Raw genomic sequence first — 20104 nt, forward strand, 5'->3', positions numbered from 1 at the left:
ACCACCTGCAGATTAGCCAAACAGCCAAACACTATCTGCAGGCACCACCTGCAGATTAGCCAAATAGCCAAACACTATCTGCAGGCACCACCTGCAGAATAACCAAACACTATTTTGACCCACTTCAACAAAAATTATTTGACCCACTTCAACAAACACTGTACAAATCCCAGTATTACAAACACACTGGACTATAAACATAATACAAACGACACTTGCAGAAAGACAAAACATTGTTTTGACCCACCCGCAGACAGTTAAACTATCTGCAGGAATAGTGAGGACATGAACAAAGAAGAAACACCAATCGGTCTTCATCTTTCAGTTACAAACATCCTGAAAATGAGAAAATAAAACTAAGTTAAAACATGATTAGCATAATAAATTACACCAAAACAAAACCACTGTATGTTAAATGATGATTAGCTAAATACATGGTAGATAGCACTACAAATAATTCAACACTACTTCAATCAAAAATTCAAGTATGGACAACAGGATATATTAAAATAATTTAGTTAAAAAAAATCAAATCTTAGTGACAAAAAAATTCAAATTTTTGTGACAAAAAACGTCACAAAAAACCTGCAGCCAAACAGACTGCAGAAATACATGAGGCGACTAAGGCGCCTAACGCTTAGTCGAATAAAATAAGCCTTAGTGAAAAGCGATAACGGTTAGTGGCACAGATTCCAAGAATTCAAATTTCAAATTCAATAACAGCTAGTGAAAACCAGTTAAGTATTCATAACGGCTAGTAAAAAGCAATAACGGCTAGTGGCACAGATTCCAAGAATTCAAATTTCAAATTCAATAACGCTTAGTGAAATCACTAAAGCTTAGAGTTCAGGGGCCAATACTTTCTCATTTGCAGAAATAAGTTAAGGGTTAACTGTAAGTTAAGGGTTATTATTTGATTAGCGAAGCGATTAGGGTTCTATGTACGTTATGTTGGTTTTAAGGGTTATATGTCGTTAATGGTAATTAACGAGCTGGTAAGTTTGAGTTATGTGGTTAAGTCTTTAGTTAACGACAAGTAGCGAAGCGTTTGTTAGGGTTAACAACGTCGTTAAGGGTTATTATTTGCTTAGTGAAGCGATTAGGGTTCTATATACGTTATGTATTATATAATTAGGGTTTAATTGTTACTTAAGAGTTTTGTTAGGGTTTAAGTAAGTGATTAGTTATGTTTTTTAAGGGTTATTTATGTTCTTAGACGTTAATATGTCGTTAACGATATTTACCGACGTTGTTAATTATTTGATTAGCGAAGCGTTATCAATGTTTATCATGTTTTTAAGTCATATAACATCATATTAATATCATTATCAAATATGGCCGCGCAGCGGGTGTGTTTTAAGTATTTGATTAGCGAAGCTGGATTAATGGTAATCTTGGTTGATTTTGTCATTAAGGTATTAATGACCGTTAAGTGCTTTGCAACAGGTTTCATATTAAAGTAATTAAAATGTGATTAAGTTTCATGTTCGTGTAGTTTGTTATCTTAATCACGATTAAGATCGTGTTTAACAAGTTAATTATGTTTTAGATTTATTAATCTGTGATTAATATGGTGATTAGTGTGTATTAAGTTATGTAGATCACCATCAAGATCGGTTTTTAGTCATTAGCTATCGTTAATGGTAATTAACGACACCATAAGTACTTTGCTAATTGTGAAGGAATCAAGGTTTTTTTGGATATAATAATTAATTTTAATTATTATGGATTTATTTATATTTTTAGTAATTTATTTTGAATTTTAATGATTTTTAATGATTTTTTGGTAATTTTTATAATTAATTTCGAATTAATTACGGGTTTTAAATTGTTTTTAGTTAAATAATAAATTTATTTAATTAATGTATCGTCTTCTTCGTTGAGAAGTTGCAGAGGAAAGCTGGGCTTTAATGGCGGACGTGGCACTAAGCCTTACTTTATCACTAAGCGCTCTCAGCCCTTAAGGCCTTGTCACTAAGGCTTAGGCTTTGGGTTCGATCGCCTATATATATATATCTTATTTTAGGGAAATAGGTCTAACTCTCCGTTAGTGGGTCGTCCACACTTTATAATATTACTGGACGACCCCGGGTTCGCTGGGGTGGTGATCGAACGGCTGAGAGCGTGCCACGTGTCCTTTTGGATGATCGGACGACTGAGATGAGTTTGAGTTTTCAAACCGGTGTGAAAAGACGAAAATACCCCTGGAAAGTCAGTTAAATACACTGTTCATTGTAATTTGGATCAAAATGTGTACGGCTGTCAAGAACAGCTTGAAGATCAAACCCAGAAATTTGAATTTCATTAATTTTTAATTTAAATTGCATTTTATTTAAATTATTGTTACAAAAATGCGATAATGATCTGTTAATGACTGATTAATTAACAAATTGTTAATTAAAAAAAGAAATTAGTCTTAATGACACTTGCAGACAAACCAAACTGTCTGCAGAAACCAAGCACAGACACTAATGACCATGTTAATTACCATTAACTTGAATAATCTGTGAAAAAATGATAGCTAATCCCCTGCGGGGCCATCTTTCAGATGGTAGTTAAGCTTCGCTAATTACACTTAACAAAGTTCAGTTAAAACCAGACTTGAAAATGCAGATGCAGAAAAAAACTATCTGCAGAATAGCCAAACAGACAAACACTATCTGCAGAACACATCTGCAGATTAGCCAAACACTATTTTGACCCACTTCAACAGTGGGATAAACCAAACTTGACAATGCAGTTGCAGAAAAAAACTATCTGCAGAACACATCTGCAGAATAGCCAAACACTATTTTGACCCACTTCAACAGTATGAAAATCCAAACATGAAAATAGACTAAGTCACTTGATAAAATCAACCAGCCAAACATGATCAACATTCGTAATTAATGAATTAATTACTAAATAAAAGTGTATTTACAGATATAATAAAAAATACAGTTCAAATTACAGTGACAAAAATCGATGGAAAAAACCTGCAGACAAAAAACCTGCAGGAAATTCAAAGTTAGAGGAAAATGATGAAGGAATGAAAGTACAGGGACTAAAAATGACAATTCTTCAAACTTCAAGGGTCTATAATGTAAAATACCCTCATAGGGGTATTTTCGTCTTTTCACCATAAAACTTAATAAGTCTTAAGAAAAAGCAATAACGGTTAGTGGCACAGATTCCAAGAATTCAAATTTCAAATTTGATAACGCTTAGTGAAAACCACTAAGGCTTGGGCCGACACGATAACCCTTAGAGTAACAGTACTCCAGCGTGGAGAACACGCCAAGCTACTGTCGCATAACACTTGGGCCGACACGATAACCCTTAGAGCTACAGGAAATATGACCGTTGGAGATAAAAATACAAAGTCTTAGTGAAAACCAGTTAAGGCTTAAGAAGCCTTAAAATGCACATGGTTTCTGACACAGTGACTAGGCCCTGGTTCTCTTTATCATTTCACTAAGCCCTATTGGGCTTTTATTAGGCCTTAGAGATTCGCACTAAGGCCTACCTCTACAGTGTGGTTTTTATTTAATTATTTTATTTTTGATTTATTTTATTTTCACAGCTGTTCCCAGGTGGGGACCACCTGGCACTGTACCATTAAGTCTTTACGTAACAGTGATAACTGTTACGCTGTGAGATATCGTTTTTAAAATTAATTAGTTTCTTTTCTTGAGATGTTTTCTTTTGTGGAATTGATTTCTTTTTTTTAATTAATTAATTTATTAATTAATTATTTATATATTTATTTACTTAATAGTTTTTGATCTGGATCTTCTTTTTAAAATTAATTTATTAATTTTAATATATATTTTTTATTTAATATTGTTTTCTGTGTTTATGTCCTCACTTATCCTTAAGTCTTTTTTAAATTAATTTATTAATTTAATATTTTTTGTTTAATATAGTTCCACTAAGCTTTGATTACTGCGAGTAGCAGTACTGGGCTGTAACAGTGTTGGGTTTAGTGGTTATTTGGGCCTTATGTATTTTGGGCTTTTAGTACTGCGAGTTAGCAGTATTGTGGTTAGTCATTAATTGTTTTTGGTATTTTATTTTCTTAGATAAATACTAAGTATTTATATTATTTGGATTTGTGTCAAAGAGTTATGTATTTTTACGTATTTGGATTTAGTAGATGAAGTATATAGACGTATTTTTTATTTGGTATACGTAGTATACTTTGTTGATTGTATCAAGTCACGTAATGTTTTTTTTTCTCTGGACTTGTACAGTGCTGGGCTTAGTTTGTTGGGCTTCAACAGTTAACCCTTAAGATGGAAATAGGTACTGTTATTTCGAAAATCCTTTACGGTCCGTAAAGGTTGCACCCTACATCCTAGCCTAGCTGAGTTCGGTTGTAGCTTAGGTGATTCAAAAATTCTGGCCAATCAGGTTTTAGCAACGGTTTAAAATAGATAATTATCAATTAGGGTTTGCCCCCCTCGAGTTTTAGGGGCCCTGATCCTGATTCCGATTGTTCCGGAAATTTCAGGGTTTATGCCAAATTACTTGGGTGTCTTAATTAGGGTTTTCTTATTAGATAATTATTATCCTAATTACCGGTTTTATTGACAGTTGTTACACCTCGGTCTTTTCAAGACTAAATGGGAGTGATCCTCCTCGTTCGGGTGGCCAGGAAGCGGGGGACAGACCTTCTGTATTCAGTAGGCTGAAGATGGATGCTCCGGAATCCATTCGTTATGAAGGTCCGGTGGTGGGTCGAGCCCAGAATGTAAAATCCAGATCTTATGCCAATGTGGTCAGTTCGAAAAATATGTCTGCCCCAGTTTCGGAAATTTTGCTGCCCCCGATGAACTCAGAGACCAAGAAGAAGTGGGAGTTCAAGTCTCTTATCGGAGAAGTGAAGGAAATTGATTTTTTAAATGATTTAAAACTGCCAGCTCTCTGGTATGGAGGATAACTTTCAGTTAAGATATTTGGGAGGGTTAAAGGTTCTCCTATGCTTCAGTTGCCCGGAGGAAGCAGAAGAGTTTCGTACCTTAAAAGTCGATCATTGGGAAAAGTGGTTCTCCCGGCTGTATGTGTGGGAAGGGATCCCTCCGGTGTACGATAGAATAGCATGGATTAAGATTAGGGGCGTCCCGTTACCCCTATGGGACCGCCAAGTGTTTAACAAAATAGGAGAACGGTGTGGCAAGCTTCTAGTTAAATCGGAGGTGGAGCTTAGCAGTGGAAATATGGAGGATGATCGTTTGGAAGTTTTGGTCCAGACCGGGAGATCAATTTCTATGGAGTTCACTCTATGCTGGAATGAGCATAGGATTAAAGTTTGGGTCGAGGAAGTCCCAGGTAAATGGACGCCAGAGTTTTTGGATGGATTGGCTCCTGTTGGTGAACCGCCGGCTACTCCGTCGGAAGTTTTTTCGCCGATCAAGTCCGATTCAGGGTACTCGAAAAGACAAGGTGATGTTTCACCTTCTACGTGCATGGGTAGCTCTCATATTCCGATGTCCCCAAGTCCCGAGGACGAGGAAAAGTCTGCTAGCATTCCATGCACTCCTTCAGTTGCTCCCAAGGTAGAGAGAGAGTGTGCTTTTAGTAATCCAGACGTATTAAATTGTGGGGCCCAAGGTATGTCGGCTAAAGATGATTCTATGGACTTTAATGGAGTGGGGCCCGAGGTGTGCGTTGAGGATCAGGAGACCCAAGGCGGGTCGGGTAAGTTTTTTAGCAGCTTGTATAAAGATGAGGCCTTTAGGCCCAGTTACATCACTACACGGCCCAATAGAAAGTGTAAGTCCAAGTGTAAGCCCAACATTAATAAATCGGCTAAGGAGGATGAAGCCCATTCGGAGGGCATCCCTGATCTTAATAAACGGGTGAATACTCCAGAGGATTCGGATCCCTTCAATATTAATGAGATATTCAACCTTGAGGAGGAAAAAGGTAAAACGGGAGTAGCAAACAGAGGAGAATCGCTTCCTGCTGATACCGCTGATGGCGATCAAGGAGAGGGAAACGATAACCAGGTTTTGGAGGATGAAGTGGCTCAGACTATCGAGTTCGGTGCTCGATTGGGGATCGAAGTGGAGGGATTTGAAAACCAAGTTCGAAAAGTGGTTAGTGGGGAATTGGGCTTAAGCGATTGCAAATGAATTTTATGTCTGTAAATGTCAATGGGGTCGCGGATTCGTGTAAAAGCACCTGGATCCGTAGTTTAAAATCCAAGATCAAAGCTGATTTTGTGGGCCTCCAAGAATCTCACCTATGTTCCGTGTCGGAACCCTTTATTCGCCGGTTTTGGGATAAGTCTAATTTGGGTTTTGATTATGTTGGGTCGGTTGGCAGATCTGGAGGATTGATTTCGATGTGGAATCCCGATGTTCTTCAAGTGGGGTATGTGTATAAGCAGCAGAGATTTATGTTGGTTTCGGGGCACATGCAGGGGATGGCGGATCGCATTAATATTCTAAATATTCATGCCCCAAACGATCTCAATGGCAAGAGGGAATTATGGAGGGAGCTAGAAAGTATTTTAAACGCAGTCAGTGGTGCTTGGGTGCTGTTAGGAGATTTTAACGAAGTGCGATCAGAGCAAGAACATCTTAATTCTCGGTTTGATCAGAATGCCGCTGCGTCTTTTAATGAATTTATCTTGAAAACAAGTCTTCTGGAATACCCGCTGAATAGAGGTAATTTTACGTTTTTTTCTGGCCATTTGGAGGTGAAAATGAGTAGATTAGACCGCTTCCTAGTAAATGATTTGTTTTTTGAGCTCTTGGCCGTTAGCTAGAGTGGAGGTTCATAGCAGAGGTCTGTCCGATCATTGCCCCCATTTCCTTATCCTGTCGTTCCCTGGATTTTGGCCCAATTCCTTTTAAGTTTTTCAACTCTTGGATTGGGGATAATTTTCTCTCAGAGATTGTGACATCTGTTGGTAAGGGATGTGTTTTGACTGGTAGGCAAGATGCCATGTTTGCTATGTTTCTCAAACAATGTAAGCTGGAAATAAAAAAATGGAGGTCGGCTCGGAAGGCGGAGGAGGATAGTGAGATGGCGGGTGTGGTCTCGAGTCTGGAGTCTTTGGATAGTCTTGCTGCGGTCAGAAAGCTGTCTTTTGCTGAAAAAGAAGTTAGGGCGGATCTGACTATAAAGCTAAAAAAATTGGAAATCCAGAAATGCAAAGATGTTCAGCAAAAGGCCCGGGTAAATTGGCTTAAATTCGGGGATGAAAATAGTGCATTCTTTCATAAAGATTTGGCAGTGAATCAGGCCGTTAACAGAATAAATGGGTTGTTTTTTAACAATGTTTATGTCTCGGACCCTACTATTCTTAAAGAGGAGATAAAGAAGTGGTTTAGAAAACATTTTTCGGAACCTATGAGACGGAGACCTGACTTCACAAACTATGGGCTGCCTACGGTGTCCGTCGATCAGGGTTCCTTGCTTTGTGATCGTTTCACGGAGATGGAGATTTTGTCGGCCACTAGATCTTGTGATGGAGGAAAAGCGCCTGGGCCGGACGGGTTCACTTTGAAGTTTTTTAAAGCTTTTTGGGATATAGTGAAACCGTTAATTGTGGGAACTTTTGATGAATTCTTCGCCTCTGGCGAATTCAGTCCCGGGTGTAATTCTTCTTTTGTGGCTTTAATCCCCAAAGTCAAAGATCCACAAGATTTGGGAAACTTTCGCCCGATCTCTTTGGTGAGCTCCTTATACAAAATCATTGCAAAAGTCCTAGCAAATCGGCTAAAGGGTGTCATAAATGACATTATTTCGGAAACTCAATCGGCCTTTGTGGGAGGTCGAAACATTCTTGACAGCCCTCTCATAGTGAGTGAAACGGTAGCATGGGCGAAAAAAACAAAATCCAGGTTGCTTATTGTTAAAGTTGACTTTGAAAAGGCCTACGATACGCTAAATTGGAAATTTCTATTTAAAATGTTGGATAAGATGGGATTTCCGGATCGGTGGATTTTGTGGATAAAAGGTTGCTTAGTCTCGGGCAAGGGTTCGGTTCTGGTTAACGGTTCGCTGACGGGTGAATTCAAGTTCAAGAGGGGTCTTAGGCAAGGAGACCCCTTATCCCCTTTTCTGTTTATTATAGCAATGGAATTTATCAATATGATTTTGAAGAAGGCTATGGATAATGGGCTTTTCAAAGGGTGTAAGCTTCCGAACGGAGGCCCGACTATCTCTCATCTTTGCTACGTGGACGATGTTCTCTTTATCGGTGAATGGTCGCATCAAAACGTGGTGGCTCTCAATCGGTTACTTAGATGGTTAGGCCTTGTCTCCGGCCTTAAGATTAATCGGAGGAAGTGTCTTCTCTTTGGGATCGGGGCTGAGGATTCTGAAGTAGAGCAGTTCGCTAATATCGTTCGGTGTGAGGTGGGCTCTCTTCCTTTCACTTATTTGGGGGTCCCCATCGGGGTTAACATGAAGAGGGCGAAGTTCTGGCAGCCGGTTCTGGATCGGTTCGCTTCGAAATTATCTACTTGGAAAGCCAAGTACCTTTCCTTCGCTGGTCGCATGACTTTAATAAAGTCGGTTCTTGGGAGCCTTCCGTCCTATTTTTTATCTATTTTCGCTGCCCCTAAGTGTGTTATTAAAAAACTTGAAAAAATCAGAAGGGAGTTTCTTTGGGGTAAGTCGGAAAGGGGCCACAAAATGCGATGGGTTCGCTGGAACCTTTTGTTAAGATCTAAAAAAGCAGGAGGGATGGGTGTTGGGAGCATTCAACACTTCAACTATGCCATGCTCGTAAAATGGTGGTGGAGGTATGATGATAATTCAAACCAGCTTTGGGCGAAGGTTGTGAGGGCGATTCACAATGGGACCGGTAACTCTAGCTCGAGCTCTTTAATCCCGGTCAAGAAGTCGATTCAGGGGCTTTGGAAAGACGTGGGGGCGGTGGACGAGGCTTTATCTAAAGCCGGTATATGCATTTCAGATAACTTATTCTTGAGGGTGGAGTGTGGAGATGGCGATCTGATCCTGCGGGGCCTTTTTCGGTGAAACAAGTTCGTTTAGATATTGAATCAGCGCTGCCTGAGGATATGTCTAATTTTCTCGTTTTCAAATGGAATAGTTGGGCGATTCCCAAGGCTAACTATTTCCTGTGGAGAGCCATGCAAGGTAAAATTGCCTCTAAAGTGGGATTGATGAGTCGTGGTGTTCCTATCTCGGATATTAGTTGCCCTCGGTGCGGTATTGGGGAGGAAGATCCGGATCACATATTGTTCAACTGCATTTGGTCGAGAAGCGTTTGGTGGAATATTTTGGTCTGGATCAAAATCGGCTTCCCTTTGGAGGTTAATTCCATCAATGAGCTTGTTTCTTACATTCTTAATAACCCGGGAGGAAGAGTTTGGAAGAAGTGCGTGTCCACGGTTGTCCTTGCAACGGTCTGGAGACTTTGGCTTACTCGGAATAAAAAAATCTTTGAAGACATATTCATCCCAGTCTCTTCTGTTGTCGAGCAAATAAAGGAGGATAGCCTCGTTTGGATATGCTGTCGGTCTAAGATCAAGAAGCCGAGTTGGGGAAATTGGATGTCCTTTAGTTTAATAGACTCGATGTAATTGTGGTCGTTGTTTGTTTTTGTTTTCTTGTTCTCAGCTTCTTGCTGGCCCTTTATATATATATATATATATAAAGTGTGTTTGCCGTTCAAAAAAAAAAAACATCATTAAGTGTATTAATGAAGTTTGTCGAGATTAATTTACTAATTTATCCTTAAAGTGTCTTAAAAGTTTGGAACTTGTCCAAGTTTCTCCCTTTAAAATGGCTTGATTCATTTGTACATAGTGCTTCAAGATTTGTACCTATGGCAAAATTACTAAAAGGGCAAAAAACCCAGTTTACTTAATAATCTATTATAGATTATTGATCTCCAAGGGTATTATTGTCGCCAAAATAATTTCTTCTTTCAATGTTGTCCACCACAAAGTCTACCTTTATGTGTAGTAATGATGGTGAAACTTCATTCACGTGTATATGGCTCCAATTTCTCTACCATTCAATAAATTAATGGTGTCCAAAAAGTCCACCAAATAATGATGATGTTTTTTCCTGAAAGTTTATTTTTTTATTATCACAACTTTCACGCGTTTTACCTGTAAACATACGAACACTCGCAATAAGCCTATTCCAAGCACATAATCATATAAAACAAGCTAACCCATGTAAAATTAACACTTAAACACCCATGTTTCACACTTTCCATCAGGCGCTGCTGCAAGGCTGGAGAAGTTGCACCCTGTTCCGATCGCCCGCAACAGTTTTGATCGCGTTGACAGGCGTTGACTAGATGAGTTAAAATTTATAAAGACTTATACAAATATATGTTAGGTATTTGTTTTACTTTATTTATTATCGTTTTTTATTATTACTGTATGATTGCACAATCTTAGTTTCGACGCTCGTTAGGGACGTACGCGGTCGAAATCCGTAACGAGTCAAAAATATATAATCTTTTTATTATTTAGTCGACGTCGTCCGTTACGACCGTAGGTTCGTTACGCGCGTCAAAGTTCGTAATGATTCAAAACAATATTGTATTTTTATTATTTAGTCGACGTCGTCAATTACGAGCGTAGGTCCGTTACGCGCGTCGAAATCCGTAACGAGTCAAAAATATATTTTTTTTATTATTTAGTCGATGTCGTCTGATTATTATTTACTGACTGGTTTCCTTTTGTGCGTGTATTTTCACAAGATGATATCCACTTCCATCACCGCTCGAAACAAGAGCGGGGAGTGGTGTACGAGCGGTGACCTATTTTTCTTATATTGCCTCTTGTACAAGAGGCCGTACGCTCTCGCACACGGGTTGACGCAGTACTTCGTCTCCGCGCATCATCGACAGGAGCGCAGATTATTATACGGCGGCGCCTACGTCACTAAGATAGCCCTTTCGTTGGGCTATCACCCGGAGACTGACCACCCGCGTGTAGGCCTGGCGATACAGCCGAAGCGGATGGGGATGAACATGATAACGGGAATGCACGTTACTAAAAAATTCCCATGCGGGAAGCGGTTTAAGGTTGCGGACAGCCAACCTTACGCACCTACGCAGCTGCCGGCACAGTTTAAGCTGGTATGTCCCCCGCGCGATCTGGAGGTGCCGAGGAGCATGAGCCGGACATGTACATTCCGGAGCCACCACAGCCACGTGGACCACCCGGGGCACCTCAGTTCCCACGACATGTTGGGCCCGATCTTGCCCCATCATATCAGTGGCTACGTCGCGACTTTGATAGGCTGACGTATGTGGTGGAGTGGATAGCTGTAGAGCTACAGAGGCTTTCACAGCGTGAGGGGTTACCTCCACGACAGTTCGTTCCGCCTGCGGAATGGCATCAGCAACATGAGCAAGAGGAGCAGGAGGAGCAGCAGGATCCACTGCCATAGTATTTTATCTTTTGTTATGTATGTACAAACTTTTGCTGTATATATCAGACTTTTGCTGTAAACGGTGTAACATATTTGAACAGTACCCGGGTATTTCAAATTATTTAACGCTATAATATTTTAACGTTATAGTATTCGAACCACACGGTATAGTATTCAAACGGTATAATATATTCGGACCATACACGAGTATTTAAAAATAATTAACGGTATAATATTTGTACATTTATAGTATTCGAACGGCACTAGACTTCGGATAATAATTTATTTCAAAAGCTCCATAACGATATTATATATTTGAACCGTATATACGCTTTTCAAAAAAATTTAACGTTATACGCTTTTCGACGACATCGACTAAATAAATTAACGACGACATCGACTAAATAATAAAATAACATTATATATTTTTAACTCGTTATATATTTTAAGCGAGTTAACGTTGTAACCGGGTGAGAATTTATACCACAAATATGCTAAATGACCAAACAAAATTCTGAAAGGTTATATACACTGCGTATAGCTCTATACGCAGCGTATATAAACTTTGTGAAAATCTGATGCTTCAAACCCACCAAAATGACCCCAAAAAGTCTGATGGTTTACATAGGCTGCGTATAGCTCTATACGCAGCGTATATAAACCCTTGTTTTCTGTGCAATGATTGCTGATCAGTCGTCTCTGAAACACATGCAAACTATACGCATCGTATAGCTGTATACGCAGTGTATAAAGGTACGCTGCGTATAGAGCTAGCTATACGATGTTTAGGTAAAGGTAGTTTGAACTAGAGTTTTCTAAGATTTGGTGTGCATATCGGCAGGGGCGGACCTAGCATAGAACAAGGGGCAACCTCCGTTGCCCCTTGACGCTCCGACAGTAGTGTAAAATTAGTGTAAATTTTGAAAAATTTTTACCTTTTTTCGATTTCGTTGCTCTTTTTTATAGAAACGTTGCCCTTTTAGTTTTTTTCTAGATCCGCTATGCAACTGCATATAGGTACATTGGTGTGCAAATATGCACACCCTATATCAAAGTTCTTCAGGTATAGCCTTGAAAAACCAAGGTTTCGTTTTTTTTTTTCCGATTTACTATAGAAAAAAGAGTAGCAGAGCTACATCACTAGTTACTAGAAGGTTTGAAATCAACTCATATTAATTCTTAGTCAACTTGTATAAATAGAAAAATCAAGTCATTGAATTTCCTTTTTACAATACAAGTATTTGGTGGTTAATTTTTTCTTCTGCAGTTTCAGTACTTTTAAACAGAACGAATTAAAGCTTTCCATGTTCCTTCTGCAAAACTAGTTTTGACCATTATTTTGGACAAAGCGTATGTGAAAATATAGAAATGTACAACTGAAGATGCAAAAACCAGTTTACACGAGTGGGGGAACACTATAGATCAAGACTGAATATATACTTGATGTAAGAATAAAATACAAATGGATTTTAACATATAAAATGGTCTTCACATGAGAAGTCAAGAAAGTTTTTTTTTTTTTAATTTTGTTTTCCATATATTGAGTATGATTTTTAATTGCAATATGTAAAAAAAAATAGTGTTTTTACACAAATGGAGTAATTATAAAATTCTTGTAGTGTAATTATAATTACTCCACAAAAATAGCATAATTACTCTATTAGTGTAAAATCATATTCTTTTTTAATTTCTGAAACTATAATACGTACTTAATAAGATGAGAAGAAAAAAATTTCAAAAAATTCAAAAAAATCTCCTCCTTCAATTCTCACGTTAACCCAATTTGTATGTTAAGACTTATTTGTACAATAACTTTGCTCTATATATTTTTACAAGATTACGTATGTTTTTAGGGCTATATACATACAAATGCATGGTGGTGGTTGTTTTTTTAACATTGTTAATTGCGTGTTCGAATGCTCATTGTTCCATAATTAAGTCACCCAAACCTTTCCAACTTTTTAAATTAGGTTATTTTCATTTACTTTAATAGAATTCAGCTGCAAAAAAATAACATGTGGTGTCAAAACAGAAGATGCATAAATAACTTAACTAATATCATTTTCTTGTAATACGTATAGTTTACGGATATACTATGCATGATAATTATTTTGTGTGTACGTATACCTCAACTATTGACTTGGCCTAAATTTGTTCAGAGAATACTATCACTTAGGGCCTTAGGGGCGACGGGGCGTATCCGTGATGGAATGTGGTCACTGGTGACCACGCGTGGAACACCGCCGTCACCCGTGGCCATCATGCGTGGACTAAATAACGCATTGAATCTATCACGCGTTGTTTGTGTTTGTGTTGTGAGTTGTTTTTCAATGGAGATGAGTGTGTGGTGAGTGATGGGCATTTCTATTAAAATCTGTCACTAGTGATGGAATAATATTTGATGAGATGGCGAAACTTGATTGTAAGTTGTGAGTGATGAGTGATGGGCGCCCCTACTCCGCTTATATATGTCCACCATATATTGGTATTCATATCTTAATTCCACACGCGTACCAAGATTTTTCAGAGTTCAAATCTAGTATCTTTAGGGGTAGGGTGTTCATCACTCATCACTCACTCACAACTTCCAATCAAGTTCTGCTATGTCATCAAGCATTATTCCATCACTAGTGATGGATTTTAGTGAAAATGTCCATCACTCACAATTACACCCAACAATTTCCCTCAGAACCAACAATTTCACAACCAACAATTTCCCTCACCACCGAACACTTCTTCATGCATGATAATTATGGTGCTTAATAAACACTTGTGGCAGTGGTGTTTTGTTTTGTATAACTCGTTTGTTAGCGGAAGCCATCATCGTAATCGACATCGTATTCATGTTCGTGTGATTCTGTATGTGTGTTTGTACAGAGAACAGAGAACGAACTCTTATGAAAAATGGATATTAAATTGAAATCTTGGTGAATGATAATTGTCAACATAATATTACATATATACCTGGTCGGTTAATATCATAACCGCCACTAAACTATACTAAATAATAATAATAAGAATAAGAATAATAATAAATTCCTAATGTTAAGTTTATATTCTAACACCATCCCCTAAACTTAGCATCGGTAATGGCTCGTCACGTCGGCTTTGATGATAAACACATTTTTCTTTAAACTTGTCATGATTCGTCCATAGATCCACCTTGATTTGTTTCGTGATGCCGAGTGCGGTAATATTGTTGTTCATTACCCATCTTGTCGCTGTAAGTCTTTGAACCGTCGTTAACGCAATTTCAGTGTCGCTAAATCGTTCTGTCGCTAACCTGTTTTCTGTCGCTATCTTCCTTCTTTTGTCACTAACTGTCGTCGCTAAAACTTCTTCTTCTGTCGCTGAAATCTTCACTAAATCATTCTTTTTTCTCTGGATCATCCTTTTGGATTTATTTGCAGAAGTATATCTGGTATAAACTTCTTTAAAAAACAGAGTATCATGCCTTTTGCCTTTCACTTCATTTATCATTGTAATTCTTCGTGTCCGATTCCTTTCTTGTTCTTCATGAACGGTTCCGGTTACCGGAACATCATCTTGCATATCGCCTTCAGTTACGAAGACATACGAGTCTTCATCTTTTTCATCGCTGCGGTCACCGGAATCATAGTATTCCGTTTCTTCGATTGAATCATTGTGATCCTTCTGATCACTGATTGGTTCTTCTTGATCTTCCCGATCGTAACCAACCATATAGACATTCGGGGTGAAGCATGCCCCATCGTAAACATCTTTACAGGCCAAATCATCTTTTCCGGAATCGTCTTCTTTTCTCCGTGTCATTACTTCGCCTGCATCTCCGTTATCTTCGTGACGTCCCGATTCGTATTCCATTAATGCAATTTCGTCTTGCAATTCCATTATTGCAATCTCTTGTTTCAAGATTGCAATCGCGCGTAATCGGGGACTCATATAATCTGAATCGCTATCTGTTTCTCGCCTCTTCCCGTGTTTGTTTTCCATCTTCTTCATCCGCATCTTCCCAGGATCACGTAATTCTGATCCTAATTCTTCGTTTTCTAACCATGCGCTCTGATACCACATGTTAGCGGAAGCCATCATCGTAATCGACATCGTATTCATGTTCGTGTGATTCTGTATGTGTGTTTGTACAGAGAACAGAGAACGAACTCTTATGAAAAATGGATATTAAATTGAAATCTTGGTGAATGATAATTGTCAACATAATATTACATATATACCTGGTCGGTTAATATCATAACCGCCACTAAACTATACTAAATAATAATAATAAGAATAAGAATAATAATAAATTCCTAATGTTAAGTTTATATTCTAACATCGTTATAGTACTTCTTCACGTGTTTTGTTTTGACCGCCCTGGGTCCCCTTACTAAAAAATGAAAGCTACTGATCATGACTAGTAAAATGTTTGGGTTTATATAAACCCCCACAACATCTTGTAAACTAAAAATCAAGCGATTGGTTATTCCCTTCTTAATCAACCAATATGAGTGCTCGATTTTCAGTTTCTTATTTCTCCTCTTGTAACTTGTGTTTACTTATTTTTTTGGTCTTGTTATGTTTGTGTTTATCTGATCAAAAGTCTGATAATGTATTATGCATGGACAGCGAGAGACAAGCACTACTCGAGTTCAAGCACAACCTCATAGACGAAGCAGATCGGCTTGCTTCTTGGGATGCTGAGAATAATGACTGCTGCAGATGGGCTGGAATTGTTTGTGACAACATCACTGGCCATGTTCATGAGATTCGTCTTCGTGGACATGATGATCGTTGTGATAGACCATATTCATATAATCTGTTCATGAAAGGCTTAAAGCAGATATTAAGGGGGAATTTAAGTTCATCCTTATTGGAGTTAAGGCAACTCAAGTATTTGGACTTGAGCTGCAACGATTTTGAGGAGATCCAAATTCCAAGTTTCATAGGTTCTCTTAGAAACTTGAGGTATCTTAATCTCTCTGAATCGAAAATTGTTGGGATTATCCCTCCTCAAATTGGGAATCTTTCAGAGTTACGTGTCCTTTCTCTTGGAAGTTCTTATGGTTATCCTCAAAGGACATTAACAAGCAGGAATTTACAATGGCTGTCAAATCTTCGTTGGTTGCATCATCTAGATATGAGTAGCACAAACCTTAGCAAAGCTACTGATTGGTTTCAGGTGATTAACGCTCTCCCTTCTTTGGTGCAACTACATATGTCTGGATGTGGACTCAGAAACGCATATTCCCATGTTCCAAGTCTTAATGTAACATCCCTTTCCCTGCTTGATCTTTCTTATAACTTTTTTTATAACACTTCTGTTCCCAGATGGATTTTTAGTCTAAAAAATCTAGTTTCATTGGATTTAACTAGTTGTAATTTTGATGGCCCTCTTCCTAGCATTTATAGCTTCCGTAATTTGACTTCTCTCGAGTCGGTTCATGTCAGAGGGAATGATTTCATGAATTCTCCATCAGTGTTAAAAGGGTTTTCTAGTAATTTGATTTCGTTAGATTTGAGTGCATGTGGTCTTTCAAGTTCAGCACTCGATTCCCTTCATAATTTGACATCTCTTCTGAGCCTTGACCTGTCTAAAAATCAACTCATGAAAGCGATACCTAATTCATTTGGTAACCTTTGTCGTCTGAGAGAGATTGATTTGTCTTTGAACGATTTTAGTAACATTAGTTTAGCTTACCTTCTTCAAAGTCTTTTCGAATGCAAATCACCGAGTTTGGAGTCATTATCTATAATGGACTCAGGGCTTTCTGGTCCAATCCCTTACTCAATTGGACGACTATCATCATTGAAGAGACTGCGTCTTTATTCTAACAGGCTGAATGGTAGTATTCCTGACTCGATCGGACGATTATCATCTTTGGAGCAGTTGGATATTCAGAATAACCAACTGAGTGGCAACCTTCCTAATAGCCTTGGTCAACTTTCAAATTTGAATGGAATTTGGTTTTCTTTTAATTTGTTGACGGGCGTTCTGACAGAAGCTCACTTTTCCAAATTAGTGAGTTTGACATACATAAATGGAGGAGACAACAAGTTAACCCTTAAAGTGCAAGCAGCAAACTGGATTCCCCCTTTCCAGGCACAGGTCTTGTATATGAACTCTTGGAGTTTGGGGCCTCAATTTCCATTATGGCTTCAATCACAGAGAGATTTATTAAAGCTGGACATAAGCAACACTGGAATTTCATCAATCATTCCTCCTGAGTCATTTTGGAGATCATTACCCAACCTCACACATTTAGATATGTCACAAAATCATATCAAAGGTACACTGATTTTGGGTATCCCTGCATCACTTCGAATGCTCAAATTAAGCTCTAACGAGTTTAGGGGGGGATTACCTTATCTCTCAAATGGTTCGTTAACTCTTGCGCATTTGGATCTGTCTAATAATTTTTTTGAGGGAACAATAAATCATTTTATATGTTCCAACGGCGTGAAAGAAACACAAAATCTTATTCTGGCAAATAATTCTTTGTCTGGTGTAATTCCGGAGTGTTGGGATAAGTGGCCGAATTTGCAAGTCTTAAACTTTGAGAATAATGCTTTGTCTGGTGAGCTTCCAAGAACAGTGGGTTCTCTAATGAGACTACATTGGTTGAACATGCAGGGGAACAAGATCTCAGGAAGGATACCTTATTCCTTAATGAACTTGTCATCCTTAAGTATCCTTCAACTTGGACAAAATGAGCTTGTTGGAAGCATTCCAGCATGGTTTGGAACAAAGCTCAATTTATTGAGAATTGTGAGCCTTAGGCACAACAATTTGGAAGGAAATATTCCCCACGAGCTTTGTTATCTTTCACTTACTCAAATTTTGGATCTTGCTCATAATAATCTGTCAGGAAATATTCCAAGATGTTTCAACAACTTTAGCATCATTTCAGGGAAAGAAACTGTCCCAGATCTTCAGTTTTATTTCAGTACGCAACAAGGAGGTTCCACTCAGGGTAGTGCTTCGTTGGTGATGAAGGGCCGAGAAGACAGATATACAGGTTCTATAGGACTGGTTATGCTATTAGACCTGTCGGTGAATAAATTTTCTGGGCAAATCCCAATTGAGTTAACAACCCTCCTCAAGTTAAAAGCGTTGAATCTATCAAGAAATCAATTGACAGGAAGGATCCCATACAAGATTGGAGATTTAAGAGCGCTTGAAACTCTTGATTTATCAGTGAACAAGCTCTCTGGGGAACTTCCCGGGAGTTTATCAACCATGTATTCCTTGAGTAACTTCAATGTGTCCTATAACGATTTGACCGGGAGAATTCCAGTCAGTACTCAGCTTCAGAGCTTCAATGAGTCGAGTTTCATTCACAATAAACTATGCGGACCTCCTCTTACTGAGCCTTGTAAAAATGTTGACACAAGAGAACACCAAAAAGAAGATGATGCATCTAATGGTGTAGATTGGGATTTGATTATAAGCATTGTGCTCGGATTCATTGTTGGTTTTTGGATCGTTGTGGCCCCGTTGATAGTCAAGAAATCATGGAGCGTTGCATATTTTGGTTTCTGGAGTGAGCTCTATGATGTTATACATAAGTATTTTTTCAATATGTTTTGTAAGTGATTAAATTGTTGTGATGTTGTAATAGGTTTTAATGTTTTTGTTACAAGCTTGTATTCGAGAGGACTATTCAATATTGTCATGCTTAACTATGTAATTTTGAGAAAAAAAAAAGAACAAAAACATCCTAAACAACTTCAGTCTATGAAAAAGATGTTATTGAGTGGACAGTTGACCTTGACTTGGCATTCAACGTGGTATGCAAGTTCATATATGGAGACTCTATGAGTTTACTTGGACTGGGGTCATTCAAATATAGATACTAAACAAGAAAACTAACTTTTAAAACAACTAACATTATTCAAATATTAAAAACTATGCAAGCATTAAACTGTCATAAAGCACACATGCAAAACAACATAAAATGAATCCCAAACACCACCCCCTAACATATGAGTACAAACTGAGCAAAACTAAAAATTTTCATACTAGATCAAATAACTATGGTGCTGATAGGTGGAAGTTCACTGGGACAATCATGTATTATAAGATACGGCCGTACAGGTCAAAACTAAAAATCTTACTTGAAAAGGCATGGTATTGCTTAAGATATGCTGACGACTGCCAATTTAAAACTTAGTAAGGTACATAAATATTAAAAGCGTCTGGAGTGCTCAAGGCGCAAGGCGCATAGGCCTCGTTAGTGGCCTAGGCACAAAGCGCAAAAAAAGTGAGAGTCTAGAAAAAAAGTGCTGTTGAATGAAAAAATAAAATAAAAAATATATTATATATTAGAATAGTAATATTATTCTTCAAATAAAATAAACAAAACTATTATATACCATTTATAGGGGTTTAAACATCTTTTAGGTTGTGTAAACAATATGTTCTAACCAATAATTCTTATCTACAACACTACAAGATTATTGTATAACTAATAAAAAAATAGAGTTAAATGTCATTTTAGTCCCTGTGGTTTAGCCCATTTTGCCAGTTTAGTCTAAAGGTGTCATTTTTCACATGGTCCAAAAAGTTTTCACAGTTGCCATTTTAGTCCACTGGGTTAACTTCATTCATTATTTTTGTTAACGAGAAGGGCAATTCAGTCATTTTACATGGCCGAATTGCCCTTCTAGTTAACAATATTACATATAAAATGACCGAATTGTGTTGATACATGATTGTGGACGCGACTCGACTTGACGCACGTCGGCTCGGGCAACGGCATTCCTCCGTCGT

General features: G+C 38.1%; 1 protein-coding gene across 2 annotated transcripts; it reads left to right on the forward strand.

Annotated features, from left to right (window-relative positions):
* Positions 1-15787: 15787 nt before the first annotated feature.
* LOC110867209 (receptor-like protein EIX1) lies at positions 15788-19043 on the forward strand. 2 transcript variants are annotated; one of them, XM_035975409.1, is made up of 2 exons: positions 15788-16600; positions 17966-19043. In XM_035975409.1, the coding sequence occupies exons 1-2, from the start codon at positions 15839-15841 to the stop codon at positions 18926-18928; spliced, it is 1725 nt and encodes a 574-aa protein (XP_035831302.1). In that variant the 5' UTR covers positions 15788-15838; the 3' UTR covers positions 18929-19043. The 2 variants fall into 2 exon arrangements, with proteins under 2 accessions (XP_035831302.1, XP_035831303.1); XM_035975410.1 differs by having other exon boundaries at positions 15788-16513.
* Positions 19044-20104: the final 1061 nt, after the last annotated feature.

This window comes from Helianthus annuus, chromosome 7 (assembly GCF_002127325.2).
Source record: "Helianthus annuus cultivar XRQ/B chromosome 7, HanXRQr2.0-SUNRISE, whole genome shotgun sequence".
In the NCBI taxonomy this organism is placed as follows: domain Eukaryota; kingdom Viridiplantae; phylum Streptophyta; class Magnoliopsida; order Asterales; family Asteraceae; genus Helianthus; species Helianthus annuus.

Bases quoted from the DNA above. Each gene is read 5' to 3' on its own strand.
- LOC110867209 (XM_035975409.1), top strand. From the start codon at position 15,839: ATGAGTGCTCGATTTTCAGTTTCTTATTTCTCCTCTTGTAACTTGTGT. The intron at 16,601-17,965 runs GTAACATCCCTT...TTGAACATGCAG, and splicing joins CCCATGTTCCAAGTCTTAAT to GGGAACAAGATCTCAGGAAG.